The sequence below is a fragment of the Musa acuminata genome, chromosome BXJ3-6 (assembly GCF_036884655.1).
Source record: "Musa acuminata AAA Group cultivar baxijiao chromosome BXJ3-6, Cavendish_Baxijiao_AAA, whole genome shotgun sequence".
Lineage (NCBI taxonomy): Eukaryota > Viridiplantae > Streptophyta > Magnoliopsida > Zingiberales > Musaceae > Musa > Musa acuminata.
In genome coordinates, this window is record NC_088354.1 from 33,112,535 (window position 1) to 33,128,398 (window position 15,864).

The window sequence follows — 15,864 nt, forward strand, 5'->3', positions numbered from 1 at the left end:
CGCCATGATGCGCGGCATTGGGAAATGGGTAATTCATTGTTCCTGAGAGTCCATAATTATCCTGCTGTGACACCTCATAATTTGTCTCCGTAACCCGCGGTGAATGATTAAAGTAACACCCGTGGGGCCGTCCGCTGGCCCCGCAGCTTGGCCCCTCATCGGACACTCTCGGGGGGAGGGATTCGACAGGGTTTCTCTTTGCGGGTTGTGTTCCTACACGGGTCGGATTCGAGTTCATGTACTCGACACGGTCCATCGTAAGCACGGTGGGGCCCAGTGTCCGATGGTCCCACTCTCGGGTACCGGTCAATCGAGTGCACGTATCCTCGTGATCTGAGACCACCCATCTTTTGACCTGTTGGCCACGATAAAGAAAGAAAGAGGAATGATGACTCGGTTACCCTCACCAGACCCAACCTGAGCTTGGTTTACGCTACGTAGCTCTGCTCTGGATAAAGCCGGGCGAGGGGAGTGTGTGACTTAAGCCTTGTTTTATCCCTCCGAAGCTCTCCTTTATATAAAGGAGGGCGAGAGGCGTGGATGCATCGTCTCACGCCGCATCCCTCTCCCACTTCGCTGCTGTTGATTGGTTGGCGTTGAGTGACGAGGATGGTTCTAAGGGTCGTCGTCACCCTCTGCATGGCTCTCATGGCGATGCTCTCGCCTCGATGCACCGCCACTTCGCCTTACTATGGCAACCCGCCACCGACCCCCGTGGCTAAGCCTCCTTCCGCTTCTCCGCCACCCTACCACCACCACCACCTTCCAGTTCCGCCGGAGCACCACCCTCCAAAGTACCACCACAGAGCACCACCAACACCGCCCAGCCATGGAGCGCAGCCTCCAGTCTACTATCACCCACCGCCAACCGCTGGTGCGCCCCCGCCGCATCACCACCACCACCACCACCATCATCATCACCACCACCAACCTACTCCTTCACCACCGACTCACGTCGGACACCCTCCGTACGACCACAGTTCTCATCCACCGCCGCCGAGCCATGCCCATATGCCTCCGTATGGCCGGCACCCGCCGCCTCCGTCACATGGTTATCCCGTCCCTCCAACTCACAAGCCCCAGACTCCGCCGCCGTCGTACAAGTCTCCACGACCACCGCCGGCACCATCGGTCCACCACCCTTGCCCTCCGTTGATGCCGCCCCACCATCCTACGTACCCGCCATCACATCCTACGCCGACGCCACCGCCTGTCCACAAGCCCCTTCCTCCGCCCGTTTACCACCACAACTCTCCTCCACCACCAGTTTACGTTTATCCGCCATCACCAACTCACATGCCCCATCATCAACAGCCGCCGCCGCCACCGCCACCATACAAGACCATCCCCGAGCATTCTCCCCCGCCGCGTCACGATCACTCTTCGCCGCCGCCATCACCACCGCCATACAACTAGTCTTGTGCTTGAATGCTTGCATTTCAATCTTCGTAAATGTTATCTCTTTACAGAATGATGCAGTGTCGTTTGTAGCGATCAGGGTTGCAAATAAGGAGCGCCATGCCGTGCCAAAGTTGCGATTAGGGAATGTGAAGGTTGTGTGCCTCCGGAGGAGCGTTTCTTGCAGTGTAGTCTGTAAACCGCTCTCTCCATGTTTGGGTTTCTCGATCTGAATGAATCTAGAGTTGGTGTTCAAATTATTTTGAAGCTACTCCATGCTTTTATTCCATGCTTTAACCCAATGAAAGCTGCCATGAAGCACTGCAAGAATAAGATCGGATACATTGGCTGTAAGGACGATTAAAACGACCGACGAGCATGACAGTCAAATAAACAAAACCAAAAGAGTTGGACCTGCACCTGAAAGATTTAAGGTCAGCAGTAGCGGCTGACCGCTAAGATCCATTGATGGTTCTCTATCAACTCTGAGACCTCTGTTGAATGTGGCGATGCATTCTATGAAATTCTCAATCATCATAAGTTTAATGGTGAATATGTTGACGTAAAATAATGTCAACAGGTAAAACGACAATTAACCTTGTCCTACAAGTTAATCTGATTGCAGAAAGAAAGCTATAATCAAAAGCGTGAAATATGATCGAGACAAAGGAGTTAAGAATGAGTTTTTTTACCCCAAGGAGCGAGGAGGGTCGTCGGAATTGTTTCTCGAAAATTTCTGACAAGCCCAAAAGAATGGTGCCGAGATGAGTTGAATCTGACAGTACGATGACTCGTCCAGCATCTGCAGCGCTCCTGCCAAAAAGCTAGAAGACCAGCTTGACCCATTCGACTTTGATACACCACAAACTGTTCATAATTTGACGCCATAACAGTCAGTAGGAAAGCAAGCTTGAGAAAAGATCCATCAGCACAAGCTCTGCTTATGCTTATGCTATAGGAGCACATTACGGCTCTCAAAAGTAGTGAGAAAACTTCTGCTACAAAATGGTCCCTTGATTTGCAATTCAAGTCGTCTCATAGAGGACTTTAGATTTGCACATTACGGCTCTCAAAAGTAGAAAAGTTCTGCTACAAATGGTCCCTTGATTTGCAATTCAAGTCGTCTCATAGAGGACTTTAGATTGCCAGAAGGCAAGTGCTTGCATTTCTGAGTTGCATTATAGCTTTTGATGTTTGGTTGGCTTGTTGCCGTGAAATGCAGCTTTTGATGTTTGCTTGCCTGCGTTTGAAACTGACCTGCAAATCCAACCAGAGATGTTATGTCACGGAAGGTTATGATGAAAGAGGAATGGCAAAAGGAGATGACCGTGGCTCAGGCGGTGGTGATCGTCATTGTAAAGTGGCACTCGGATGAAGGTTGAAGGTGGCAAATAACGTGTACTACGACTCGCAGCTTCTTTTTGCGTGCAAGTCCAACTGCAGTAGAAAGATTACAAGTTGCGAGTCCAAATGCCAAAACCTCGCAAGCAGTTCATACTCATTGAACGGTAATAATCCTGAAATCAGGCTGGCATAGAAAATAAAACATCCAATTTGTCAGTGACCATATCATCATTTAAACATGGATGAATCTCCTGCAGTGCAGACTATTAGAATTTTATTCGAATTAAAAACATCTAGTGATGCACATACAGAACTAGGGTAAACTCTGAGGATACAAACAATAATTTGGTGGGACGAACAAGACCACCTAATGGACTAGGTGTACTGTTCATATATCAGAATCCACATTGAAGATGAAAATATGGTAGTTTTTTTTTTCTTGATTTTGACCTGGAATATCTTACAAATCCGCATAGAAAACCTCATCCTCAATGATCAAGGTCTTTCTGTGTTCTCATAAGGAACTTCAGCGACACCATTAGATTCTGCAGGAGAATGAAAAAGAGAAAACAATGAGCAATCTGTCTGGCAGGCAATCGAGCTGCTAATGATTAAGCTGTTAATTAAAGAGTCCACATAAAATATCAAGAAGTTACGATAGAGTAAATGAGTTGGTAGACCAACATTGAGAACAGGCGTCATGAAGGTTTGTTGACAAAAATTCACTAGTATATCAAAGATAATTTCCCACAAAGACAAAGTAAAAAAAGTTAGTCTAGTGGTCCAATTCCCACAAAATGAAATAGAAAATGCTGCCAAAAACAGATTCTTATTTGTTATACCTGCATAACGAATCACATGTGACAATGAAGGACAACCACAGTTAACACAGCCAACTTCAAGTCAAGTCAGTATTATCACGAGGGATGGAATCTTCAAGACTAGTCGGGGGATTCTCGGAGGAAGCCTTTTCCGGTACTTGTAGAGCACTAACTCCAGAGATGTGACAAACCATTGGTCAGTCAAAGATCTAGACTACCAAAAACATTAGGAGGACCAATCTCCTCATTTACTCAAGTCAAACATGTCTAGATTATATAATGTTTAACAACCACTAAGTCTTTTTTCTAGTATCTATTCATTGCAATGTACTGTTTCAGTCTTTATGTAACAACAAGATCACATAATTCACATTACCTTATTTTGTGTTTACACCAATAACCAAAATCCCCTTAAAGTCAATTTTTTTCTATCAGAAGAACTTCTAGACAGTTCCTAGGCTTGTTTTTTTGAATTCAGACATCTTCTTCCCCTCTGCAACACTAGTGCAGCATTTCATTATGACAATTGGGGTTTGGGGCTTAATGTGCCGTACAGATGCGAGTACTCCATACCTTTCTCTGGCCACTTCCCCTACCCAATGTGACACAGAAATATTTCCTAAGATAACCTGGCCCTGCATTGTGCGTCCTTTCTGCTTCTCTGCCAGCATACTCGGCAAAACCATTATGTAGATATACCTTCCAAAATTTTCTCAAGACACTTGACCATCCTCTGCTTCTAGGTTTTTAGGCAATATTGGCAAGTAAGAATCAGTTTGAGTTTTAATTTTATAAACAGAATGAATCAGTTAGATCAGATCAAAGTTTGGCATCTTATCCAGAAAGTGATAAAAATATAAGGAAATTAAAACCAATGATTAACTTAGCAACGAAAAGAAGGCACTACTTTTCCTCCTTTGACACACTAGTTGGTGTTGTTGGCATCCTAGTTCATCTGATGGATTGGAAGAAAGGGGAAAACAAAACCAAACAGGAAAATAGTGGCAGCTGGAAATGTGTAGACCAATCTGGCATCAACATAGCTCGACTGTGATGCTGACTGGCTGATTCACATTGCTGGTTGGGGTAGCCATTGAGATATCTTATCCATCTTTCATCTCAAACCAAAGGGGAAGGATGTGGAAACTAAAAGACCATTTACAACTTTCATCCAATTTCTTGAGAATAGCAAGGAATACGACAACAATTACACTTGAGTCTCTAATCCAAAAGAGATGAGAAAGCTACTAGAGCAGAAAATTTTATTTCAGTTATTCATGCAGTAATGACTTTCCACAGAAAATTCCCATGCTAGTCGACGATCAGACAGGTTATTAGCACATGACCATGTCTATATAGGATCACTAGTACGAGGAAGCAGAGAAGAAAAAAAGAGAAAATGGATAAATAAACTAAAAAATTATGCACCTCTCAGCACTCCCCAGAATCAATGCCTCTTCAACAATTAGAAAGAGGAGAGGGAAGCAGAGTACATGAGAAGGAACAGGGCAGATGGTCCAAGTAACTGAGTAACTGGAACAACCTATGAAAAAAAGATTCTAACACCAATGGTCATAATCCTAATCTTATCTGGTTCTTATTTCGCCTAGTCTAATTTAGCAGGATGGAAAACGAGACACCAATGATACCATTTCCAAAGGGTATCAAAATATACACCAGTATTAACTGTCAATAACCTTTTGGTACTATTGAGTATTCACCCAAATGGGAAATTCATGGATCAGCTTTCATTTCTAACTCATCTAATACATAAACATGCTCAATAATTTCTTCAAAAGAATTGATCTTTGCTTTGCTAGACCTAACAACAGAAGTATTTTTTTTGCAGTTATTGTCTTGCAAGGAAGGAACTTTCAAAAACTAACAAAAAAAGATCTTGCATGTCATCAAAATTCCAAGAAAAGAGCTTCCGTTTTAAGGTTCACCTTCTTTGTTCATAATGCAACAAATTGGTAAAAAATACTAAAAATGATCTAAGAGAAAAGATGGATATCTTAAAATATAATCCACATATCTGGGCAGCTACGAAAAAAAAAACCTACTATCTCATCTTAGCCATCAAGATATTGTGAAAAACATAAACTACTACGTTGCCTGTCAAGATTAAAGCTAATACTCTCTAGGCTTCCCCAAGATTTCACAAAGAGAGTGTGCAGAGGTAAGGCTCAAGAGCTTTGTGCTTTGGCTGCTTTTTTTTCTATGTAGAAGAATGACAAAGGAGGAAGAAAATGCAGGAAAAAGAAGAAAAAGGAAAACACATATTCAACAACGAACTATATCTTCAGCTAGACACCATATATGTCATTGAACTAACAATTTAATCAGTCTAAGAGTTCTCCCTCAACTAAACATTAAGCAGCCTATTTCATCTTATCTTTTATCTATCCTACCACAACCCCTTGTTGACATCCCAACGAAGTACCATAAAATTTTGAATAGTTTGCCCCTTTTACAATTCAAATTCTGAACTAACTTGGACTCACAGTAACTGCAACAAATAGACCATTTGCAATTTATAAATACCAGTAAGTTTAAACTTTGAAATTCATGTCTTCTCAGTACATAAAAGAATGAAAGAGGAAAACTGAAGCATGCACGAACTAGGAAAATAAAGACCAACACTCGAGACACAAAAGGAAAATTAACATAATGTGGAGCAAAAGGCAATATTTTAAAATAAAGTGTTTGACCACACAAATTACTCAGTTGGAAGTGAACAAAGTTCCTGGACTAAGGGCACAAAAGCAAAATGCAACCAAACTATGATGAAATTGGATATTTGAGTTATCATGATTATCAAGAGTTTTTAAGATGGTGACAGAGAAAGTTCCAAAAGTTAATCACTGAAACCAACTTTGAGTAGTACTAGCCGCAATGCACTGAAGCCAAATCAACTCATGCTCGAATCCATATCCACACCTATTTTTAAGCAATTTACAGAATGATGAGTCAAATATTAACTCAATCATTGGATAACATAGATCACAAAATGCCACTTTTTTATTTATTCATTTCTTTATTTTTTAAACTTGTAATAGATGAGAAATAGAGATCTTGTTATTCCATATTAAAGATGTTTGGGATGTTTAGGTGATGATGAAAAAAATTCTTGCCTTCCAGACAGCCCTAGTGCAAATAAAAGTATCTATAATCTTCAAAGTTCATAAGAAAGCAATGATTGGATACACTTTGCAACTTATGTTCGAACCAACTGGAAAAAAAAAAAAAAATTGAAGTCACTTTGAATAGAACTTGGGTATGCCCTTCTCAGAAAATGTAAATTCTCTTAAACAACCACACATCAAGTTATTCTATATATTATCCTCCCATGCCTCTCTTACTTCTTAGTGTCTGTAAATATTGTTAGTTTCTATTTATTAATAGATATTCAATATATTGTTCTTTTCATCTATGCCTACTGTGATTTTCAAGTTGAGGTAGTGAAATCTGAATAAGAGTCTCGTGTGCATAATGTCATACTCTTTCATGCTGATGAGAACAGGCCAAAAATTGGCCTAGCCATGCATCAGTATAGCTGACATGACCCGGTATGGACTGACATGATTATCTTGATTCTACTATTCTCTTGTTTGAAAAGCTTTTTAACCAAGTCTCTTGAATCTTGACAACAATTGAACAAGAAATCCTCAAACCTTAACAGAAAACTTTGGGAAACCTTTAGCATCTTGTTTTTTTTTTTTTTTTTTAATGTTTAAGACATGTTAAAAGTCAATGCAATTACTCTTGGGAATACATCTGCAATGTTTGTCACCATCATTACGTCTGGAACAATCCCTCATAACTAGGGTCTCTTCTTCGTGGGAAAGAAAGTTCAAAACAAAGACATAATTGTACTACTGTAATGCTGGAACAAAGAAAAGACTGCCTGACCATTTATCTGGGTTCTGCAGTAAGATAAATAGATATTATTATACTTATAGTGACAGAAAGTGATCGTGCCAGATCACCCTCCTATAGTATCATCTTGACCGACCCCTTATTGGAATGGTCAATGCTCAACCAAATGGAGTTGGTTAGCCCATCTCCTGATGAACAGATGGAGCCAGGAATGGCTAACCTTGCCCTGATTTGGCAACTATTTGCTCCCTTGTTGGGACTAGGATAGGAAATTGCCACATAAGCCTACTACAATCATCTCTAACCTGTTCTCGTAAGAGATAAGAATCATCATCTGCTGATCGAAGTTTCACAATGCTAAAAATAGATTCTACCAAGGTTACTACAACCTTAAGATGGCTCAGCCAACATCATATGACCACCATGGCAGGATGAATAGGGGCCTATTAAGCGCCAGATAGTTCTAAGATGGACCAGCGAACCTGATGTTTGGCCAAGAAAAACTAAGACTGCCAGGAACATCATAATATGTTATAAGAACACAGATTAATTATTAAGTCAAAGATCCACTTATCCTTCCTCCATCGAGTCCACCAATACCTTTTTAGACTGAGTCCAGTTTCACCGAAATAAGCCAGGAAGTTGTTATAACTAGTCTCACCTATCATGCATCCTAATTTATCAGGGAAATCACTATAGATATCAAAGAATAGCATAACTGATAACAAGTATATCAAAGATTCAAACAATAAGCATGATGGCTTGCACCTTGAGATTTAATTTTCTAATAGACAACATCCATTCTATGAAAACTCTTCCAGGTTGGCAGGAAATTCAAGTATTTGTACTGTTAAAAGTATTCCCAAGTGAAGCTTATGACTTATCTGAGGCCATGTTTTTTTTTTTTCAATATATGGCAATGTAATTGGTTGATATAAAAAATTGAGAGTTCTGGTTGTTTTATGTATGTTGGTTGTGACTTTTATACATAATTTTCTCAATTATCTTTCATTGATAGGTGAAAAATACCTAAATTTACCAAAAAAGGCTAAGACCATAAACCAATGTTAATAATTCACTACAGTAACAAGAGCAAGTGACTGAAGGAAATAAGCAGTGAGATCAAAAAACAAACGACAGAGTTGATCCTTTAACTTGTATGGCTTACCTCTGGCAACCTGTACGTAGAAGAATGCATGACAGTCGTGGAAGCCTACTAAGGAGAATCAATTTAGGTACCAGCCATCTTAAAAGAACTAATTTGCCATCAAGGAAGTAGGTGGTAATCCTCATTTACCAATCCTTTTGGTCTTGACCTCCTTGCAATATATTTCACAAGATATCTATCTGGTGATGTAATACTATTATTTTCTTGTACTTCAGATCCTTCTATGACATATCTTCGACATGTAGATGTAAACAATACAACATCAGATACTTTTTTCTTCTCATAATCCAACGATACAGAGTCAGTGCTACAAAAATTTGCATCAGAACTAACAATTCTATCAGAAGAGTTGCCCTGATCCTCCTTTGGTGGCATAACAGCATGACCATCTCTGCCATTATCATCAATTAGCTTCTTCGGCTGGTTCCTGTTGGATTCTGAATCAACATCTGAACCCTGACCAAACACAGTTCTCGCTGCCACATCAAGAAAGGAATTATCTTCAGCACAAATCTCAGCTGCTTTGCAAATTCTGCGATCACCAGAATCAACATTCCTGCTCATCTGATCACCACCTCGGCCACACACTTTCTTTACGTCAATTGAACCAACAGCACCTGAACTTAAAGAGCAAGAAGAACTCCTTGAGATCCTCCTAGACCCATTCATAGCCAGATGTAGCTGGAGAGCCAGTTCTTGATCGGTAACTACAGCCAGATCAGCATTCTGCTCTGAAATGTCCCCCTTGGCTGCAAGAACAGCACCTAACGCATTACTAGCCCGTTCTGCGGCAAGTTTTGCGGCATCAGCCTTCTTCAGAGCATTTTCCCTGGCCCTGGCAGCTGCCTCGATCTTCTTCTCTGCCACAGAACTGGCTTCCCTCACCACCACCTCGAGCAAAACCCTAGAACCAATTCCAGGTTTCCTGCCCCAAAATTTAGGGATCACACAGCAATCGACGCAGGTGAAGGAGCCCGGCTCCAGGCCACAAGGATCGAGGCAGCGGTGCTCGCGGTCGACGCATCCGAGATGGACGCGGCAGGAGCAACTGAGGCAAGTGAGGGAACGTTCGGCGTCAGCGATGGAGGAGAAGGGGGAGAAGCAATAGGAGCAGATTTCAGCTGATTTGACGCGGGCGAGGCAGGTGCGGCAGAGGAGGGCGACGCGCCACTGGGATCGGAGGTGGTCGAGGGTGTTGTTGTTGTTGTTGTTGGACGGGAAGCGGAGACCACAGCTATGGCAGAGGAAGAGGTCGGGGGCGTACCGGGTCTTCTTAAGCAGGTGGTGAAAACAGGAGTAGGAGGAGCAGGAGGAAGTGGCAGCGTTGCGCTTACAGGGGGAGAGACGAGGAGGATTGGGAGAGGGGTGGCCCAGGCGGTCGGTTCGCTTCTCTCCTCTTCTTCCTCCTCCCGCATGCTGCTTTTCTTCCACCATGACCAGGTGGTTAGAACGAACCAGGAATCTCCTGCTTCGCTGCTTCTTATTCTTCTCCTTCCTCGACTCCGCACGCCAACGCGTGAGCGGCGCAGGAAGACCAGATGTGACGGGGTTTTAGCGAATGAGTGTTATTATTATTATTATTATTATTATTATTATTATTATTATTATTATTATTATTATTATTATTATTATTATTATTATTATTAAAATGAATAACTCGTACGGTTTGCTATTATACCGTTTATTACTGCGTTCACAACATTTATATTCCCTTTCGATTCAGTTAACCAATACAGATTAAATCAATTTTAATTTAAAAGATATCAATCGATCGTGTTTATTGCCTCCGCCTTTAATTGACCCAAAAATTCTTAAAATCCACAAATATATTTGAATTGGTGATCAAAATCGAAGAACAATAGTTACGTGTTGGCCTAATTTTAATGCCAATTTCGATCATAATTGCACTAAGATTCACGTTTCGTTTAATTGATTTTGATTCAGCTAAATTGAACTAATTTGTTTTAATATATATATTTTAAATATTGTTTAAAATTATAAAATCAGTTACTGGTTAATTAAACCAGATTAGTCAATCTTAAATCAGTTCAGTTAGTTAGTTAGTTAGTTGGCTTGCGCTCGCCTGAGCCGAGGCGCCAGTTGGTTCGATCGAACCAACTAACATAGTCCAACCCCCTAACATCGTCCAACCGCCTCTCTCGCCCGACCCCGTAAAAGAAAACAAAGGTGAAAGAAACCCTACATCTGTCGCCGCTCTGCTAGCCGCCGTCGGCAACCTCGTCCGATCTCGTTCGCCGCTGCAGCTCGTCCACCACTGCAGCTCCTCTAAACCCTAAAACTCTTCCACCGCTATAACTCTGTCTGCTGCTATAGCAGCTCTGTCCGCGGCCGATGGCAACCTCTTCCATTGCCGTCTTTCGCCGCCTTCGCACGCTCTGTCCGACGCTGCAGCTCCGTCCGCCGTCGTCGACAACGTCGTCTGCTACCTTCGTCCGCCACTGCAGTTTCATCCGTTCGCAGCTGCAGTTTCGTTCGCCGCCCTCTGCTTCCCCCACCTTCCTGTTAATTAAACTGCGAACGGATGACCAGCAACTCGTTTGGAGCAGTTTAAATATATTTGTTCTATCTACAACACCATGAGCAATATGCACTTTGATCTATACATAAAACTTCCCTAGCCTTTTACTTGATGATGTCTTAGAGCAGCAAAACATTCCTTGTTAACAAGATGCTTTTGGAGCAGTTTAATTCTAACATAGGTCTTCATAAACATGTTTAGTATATTTCTATTTAGTTGTATATTATTTTAATTATAATATTCGAGAGCATCTCGTTTCGCTCACGCGTTTTGGGACCTTAGCGGCTTTTGGTTCTTACAACACATTGTAAGATATTATAGTGCTTTATCTAAAAGATTCCCTCCTTGAATTTGCTGAATCCACATTAGTAGTTTTTTATTCATATTTCTATTTCATATCTTGGTTCTTAAATTCTTAGCTGATTATTTTTTCTTTGCACCTTTCTGTAAGAGGCCATATTTGATAGCTTTTCTGTACTTGTTTACAGCTGCTGAGACATTCTTGAAAAAATTTCTGGACTTTGCTTTAATAACAGTTCCAAAAAACCTAGAACATTCTGTAACTTTAACCTGGTCCGATGCACTGACTGCTATTGTTGTTACCTGAAAACGTTTGTTAGATATCTAAAACAATCTTTTTGTTGCAGCGAGCTGGGGCCGGTGGCAACACGCACGATTGCAACTCAAGCAGGTAATAAGCCTTTACAATCCCACTCCATTTTTATTGCAATAAGAGAATTTCATTTATGCATTTGGCGTGTCATTTTTTTACACATTTGACCACATGATATGCAGTTAGAAGTTGGATGAAGGGTGTTAATAACATTCATGAGATCACAAGATCGAATCTCCAAGCTTCTCAAATCAGATTTGGAACATGTGGTATTTGGCAGCCATTTAATGCATTTATTGAGGATACACTTAGTATTCTTCCAGATTTCCATTATTTTAGTGCATAGATGCTTCTTAAAGGATTAGCTATCTCAAATGCTTTTTTTAAAGTGCTTAACCTCCCTTAATTTTTCAATATCTTCTTGTTAGTCTTTGTTGCCCTTTATCGGCGCTTATATTTTATTGTTTTGGACCTTTGGTATATAGTTCGAGCATGTTAGTTTGACGGTTGCTCATTTTGGAATTTGTGAAGCTAATTTGGTAGCGAAATTTGTATGGTTATTGCTTTTGAGCAGCTCGTTTGTTTTGATCATTTGACTTGTACTCATTGAATTATATGTTGGTGTCAGCATTATGCTACTGGCATTTATGTAAATGGTTCTGTGGTTTGAATTTATTGTAGTGTATCTGATTATATTGACGCTTTATTGTTAATTGATATATCCTTGTTCTTAATAAGCTTTCAGGGTTAATAAACCATTTTAGTGGGGCTTGATAACTGAATTATTCATTTTAGTATATTGTAATTGTTCGCTAAATTTCCGACACTTTTTAGTAGTTATAAATGATTTTGTTTGGAATCTTATCATTATTTTGGTTGTTTACTCAAAAATTAAAGATCTATAACTAAAAATTGATTTCTAGTATAGGATTAAAATAATATGTTACGTACCTGAAGCTAGTGATTCTTGCCTTTACGATTGTTTATCAGTTTTAAAACTTTGACCCTACTTTCAAGTTTCAAGCCAATGTTACATGCATCAATAGCAAACGACCACCAGGTTAAGTGTTCCATGAGCCTGATCCTTGGGAAATCTTATGGAATGGGTTATCAAGATAATATAATTAAGGAAAAGGTTTCTAGAAAATTGGGTAGCCATGGTGGATTTTCCTGCAAAGCAACTCGCCAGTTGCTACACTATGTGACAGTTTATAGAATGTCCTTTAGTGCTCTCTCAGATGGTCAGCGTTGATAGAGGTAATCTATGCTCAGATTGAGGTAGATAAATACAAGGTTTTAAAGATCTGTCCAGCTGGTACTGACATGAGGTCAACATTTTAATCCTTGAATGAAGATATCTCCCCATCACCTGGCATGTATGACCTTAGCATTTAAACTCCTTAAACATAAGTATTTTTTCCAAACCCTTGGAAAGAATTTTCCAACTTGCATCAGTGCATGTTATGGCAGATGGCAGCAATACTCTGGCACCTGCGTACCTTGTTTCTACCTCCAAGAATAATCATTACAAAGCTATTATGGTGTAGAAAGAACTATGAGATGTTAAAGTATTAAACTAGATTATAAGATGGAGGAGTTTCTTCCGTGATCAGGTAACTATTATAACCCTGTTAGTCTTAGTCCCACTGATAACTTGAACTATAGGACTCCTATGGCACAATCTAGTTTTCTGCTGGTCATAAAGCAAACAATTATCTACTTTTTCTTTATGTTTTATCTTCTTTTTTTCATCTATTTCACATTGCTCACTTTTCCATGTAAGATTGTTATTCTTGTAACTATTTAAATTCAGTTTTAACTTGACATTCTTATTCTTTGTGTTCAAGGAATTTCAGGTCACAAATACTCGTATACACTAAATTTGAGGCGTGCCTTCAGTTCAAATATAAGCCAGTTGCCTGTCATTACTGACCCTGATATAGAAGCTGCAATGAAGGATTTGTTGGCGATTAACTGGGATGAAATTCCGGACTCTGTTATAAGGGAGACAAAGAAGGCTCTGTCAAAAACCACTGAAGATATAGCTGGCCAAGAGGCTTTGGCAAATGTATTTCGTGCAGCTGAGGCATCTGTGGAATTTAGTGGGGTATTGGTATCCCTTAGAATGGCACTTGATGATTTATGCGGCTTAAGTGGTGAGGTCAGTCATTTTGTTTATGTAGACTTTGAATGGAGAAACTAAGGTGCTATTTATCTCAATTTTCAAGCAATTGTCTATTTTGTTCTAATATTGACAAACCTGATAATGACTGTTCACAGAATGTTGGTCACCTGCCAGAGCATCTGGAAGATGCCATAAGAGCTTCATATAAACGATATATTACCTATTTGGATTCATTTGGTCCTGATGAGACCTTATTGAGGAAAAAGGTTGAACTTGAATTGGGAACAAAAATGATACACTTGAAAATGAGATGCAGTGGAATTGGTTCTGAGTGGGGAAAGGTAAGCAAACTTTACAATAATGTTTTTTGCTGCATGAATTTTCACAGCAGGACTTATATTAGTTAGTTATTATTTTTTTAAATATATTATGTTTCTTTTAAGCTTTGAGTTACTTATATTATGTTTCTTTGATGTTAATGATCTCAAAACTCAGAAACCTGAATACAACTCTGCTTATGTAATATTATATGTTATTCCTGTAATTAAGCTTCCCATATACATTACATTGTAGTTAGCGTCATATCTGATAACTCTTAGGGCCTTGGAGCAGTGTTCTTTTCCCTAAAAGTATGGATTACCATGTTGGCTGTACCAGCTTTCATTTTTCATGCCAACATGGCGCTGAGATTGACACTTCTGTAAAAGTTTATGATGTTATTGCTTGGCACGGCTTGGAAAGGTAAGAAATACTTTTTCAGTTTTCGCTACTATTGAAGCCCAAACCAAACCAAGATGATCTGAGCCAATTTTCACCAATTAGTTTTTTCTTCGTCCATCCATCGGTATGCTTATGGTGGTGTTTATCATGCTAGCCACATGCCTCTTGGCTGGTTGCCTAACAAGCACTCCTGTGACACAATTGTTTAGTTGGTCTAAATATAGCTGGTTGTTTGTGCAAAGCAGGCATGCTGCTTATAGGTTTTTTCTGCTTGCCATTAACATATCCTGTTGTGATATTAGAATAGCAGCAGAAGCCCAATTACTTGGAAATAAACAATCTTTACGTGGCCCTAGTCTTTCAAGGCAATCTGTAGGAGATTTATACCCTTTGACTGGCCATCAGAAACCTTTCTCCCTTGTGTTTGGATACTATGTGATCATTGTTAGATATTTTAAGGTAAACCAAGGGTTTGATATTAAGAATAGGCAATTGACAGAATGATAACCAGTGAGCACCCTTGGTTAGCCATGTTTTAGTTGACTTGTCACCTTTATTGGGATCTCACTACCAACTCTGAAGAATCAAGGGAACCTGAAATTAATTGTCATGCCTGACCGTGGTCAGGCCCACCGCATAAAAGATGTAATGCTTGCTTGCATATATGTATATTTATGTATTTCAGGAAGTTGTAGCAAACTTATGATCGACTGCTGTTACGTGCAGGTTACGCTTCTTGGCACCTCTGGGCTTTCCGGGTCCTATGTGGAGCTCAGGTCATGAGAAGCGATTCTGAGAGCGCTTTTGGATGGCTTTCCATTCTGTTGCATGTTGTCATGGCCATTGTTGGATGTGTGGTTGTCTCCTTTCTATCGAAGTATTAACTACCTGCCAGAAATAAAGGACATTTCGTAATAAATAAATATGATCAGTACGATATGCAATATGTTAGTCATTTGCCTGACATATTCTCATTAGGTATGAGTCCTTTATATCGAAGTATAACTGCCTGCAAGAAACAAAGGACATCCTTTGTCTACCTTGATCGTTCAGGATTCTCTTTCCTAATAAATAAATGACTTGCTTTTTTTATATGGTATGACTCTACCATGTTGGGTTCAAAGCCTTTTCTTGTGGATGTGCCACCTAAGAATGTAAGATGGTTTCTAAATTTGTACTTCTACCCATTGGCCGCAAATATATGTCTACGAATCAGTTTGAGACTTTCTACCAGAATCGGTTCAAAAATTTTGGCAT

General features: G+C 40.2%; 2 protein-coding genes across 4 annotated transcripts; one reads left to right on the plus strand and one right to left on the minus strand.

Annotated features, from left to right (window-relative positions):
* Positions 1 to 1,583: 1,583 nt before the first annotated feature.
* LOC108953161 (uncharacterized) lies at positions 1,584 to 10,144 on the minus strand. 2 transcript variants are annotated; one of them, XM_065153858.1, is made up of 6 exons: positions 8,611 to 10,144; positions 3,193 to 3,287; positions 2,726 to 2,926; positions 2,091 to 2,655; positions 1,819 to 1,914; positions 1,584 to 1,719 (listed from the first exon to the last, which is right to left on the minus strand). In XM_065153858.1, the coding sequence occupies exon 1, from the start codon at positions 10,042 to 10,044 to the stop codon at positions 8,710 to 8,712; it is 1,335 nt and encodes a 444-aa protein (XP_065009930.1). In that variant the 5' UTR covers positions 10,045 to 10,144; the 3' UTR covers positions 1,584 to 1,719; positions 1,819 to 1,914; positions 2,091 to 2,655; positions 2,726 to 2,926; positions 3,193 to 3,287; positions 8,611 to 8,709. The 2 variants fall into 2 exon arrangements, with proteins under 2 accessions (XP_065009930.1, XP_065009929.1); XM_065153857.1 differs by lacking the exons at positions 1,584 to 1,719; positions 1,819 to 1,914; positions 2,091 to 2,655; positions 2,726 to 2,926 and having other exon boundaries at positions 2,974 to 3,287.
* Positions 10,145 to 10,760: 616 nt separating this feature from the next.
* LOC135585451 (succinate dehydrogenase subunit 5, mitochondrial-like) lies at positions 10,761 to 15,699 on the plus strand. 2 transcript variants are annotated; one of them, XM_065153860.1, is made up of 6 exons: positions 10,761 to 11,096; positions 11,797 to 11,840; positions 11,945 to 12,031; positions 13,610 to 13,923; positions 14,043 to 14,228; positions 15,334 to 15,699. In XM_065153860.1, exons 1-6 carry the CDS (start codon positions 10,963 to 10,965, stop codon positions 15,388 to 15,390), a joined length of 822 nt encoding a protein of 273 aa, XP_065009932.1. In that variant the 5' UTR covers positions 10,761 to 10,962; the 3' UTR covers positions 15,391 to 15,699. The 2 variants fall into 2 exon arrangements, with proteins under 2 accessions (XP_065009932.1, XP_009406065.2); XM_009407790.3 differs by having other exon boundaries at positions 10,762 to 11,096; positions 13,619 to 13,923.
* The last annotated feature ends 165 nt before the right edge of the window (positions 15,700 to 15,864 follow it).

Excerpts from the sequence above, each read along its gene's own strand:
- LOC108953161 (XM_065153858.1), bottom strand. The coding sequence starts at position 10,044 with ATGGTGGAAGAAAAGCAGCATGCGGGAGGAGGAAGAAGAGGAGAGAAG.
- LOC135585451 (XM_065153860.1), top strand. The coding sequence starts at position 10,963 with ATGGCAACCTCTTCCATTGCCGTCTTTCGCCGCCTTCGCACGCTCTGT. Across the intron at positions 11,097-11,796 it reads TTCATCCGTTCGCAGCTGCA|CGAGCTGGGGCCGGTGGCAA; the intron begins GTTTCGTTCGCC and ends TTTTTGTTGCAG. Across the intron at positions 11,841-11,944 it reads CACGATTGCAACTCAAGCAG|TTAGAAGTTGGATGAAGGGT; the intron begins GTAATAAGCCTT and ends CATGATATGCAG.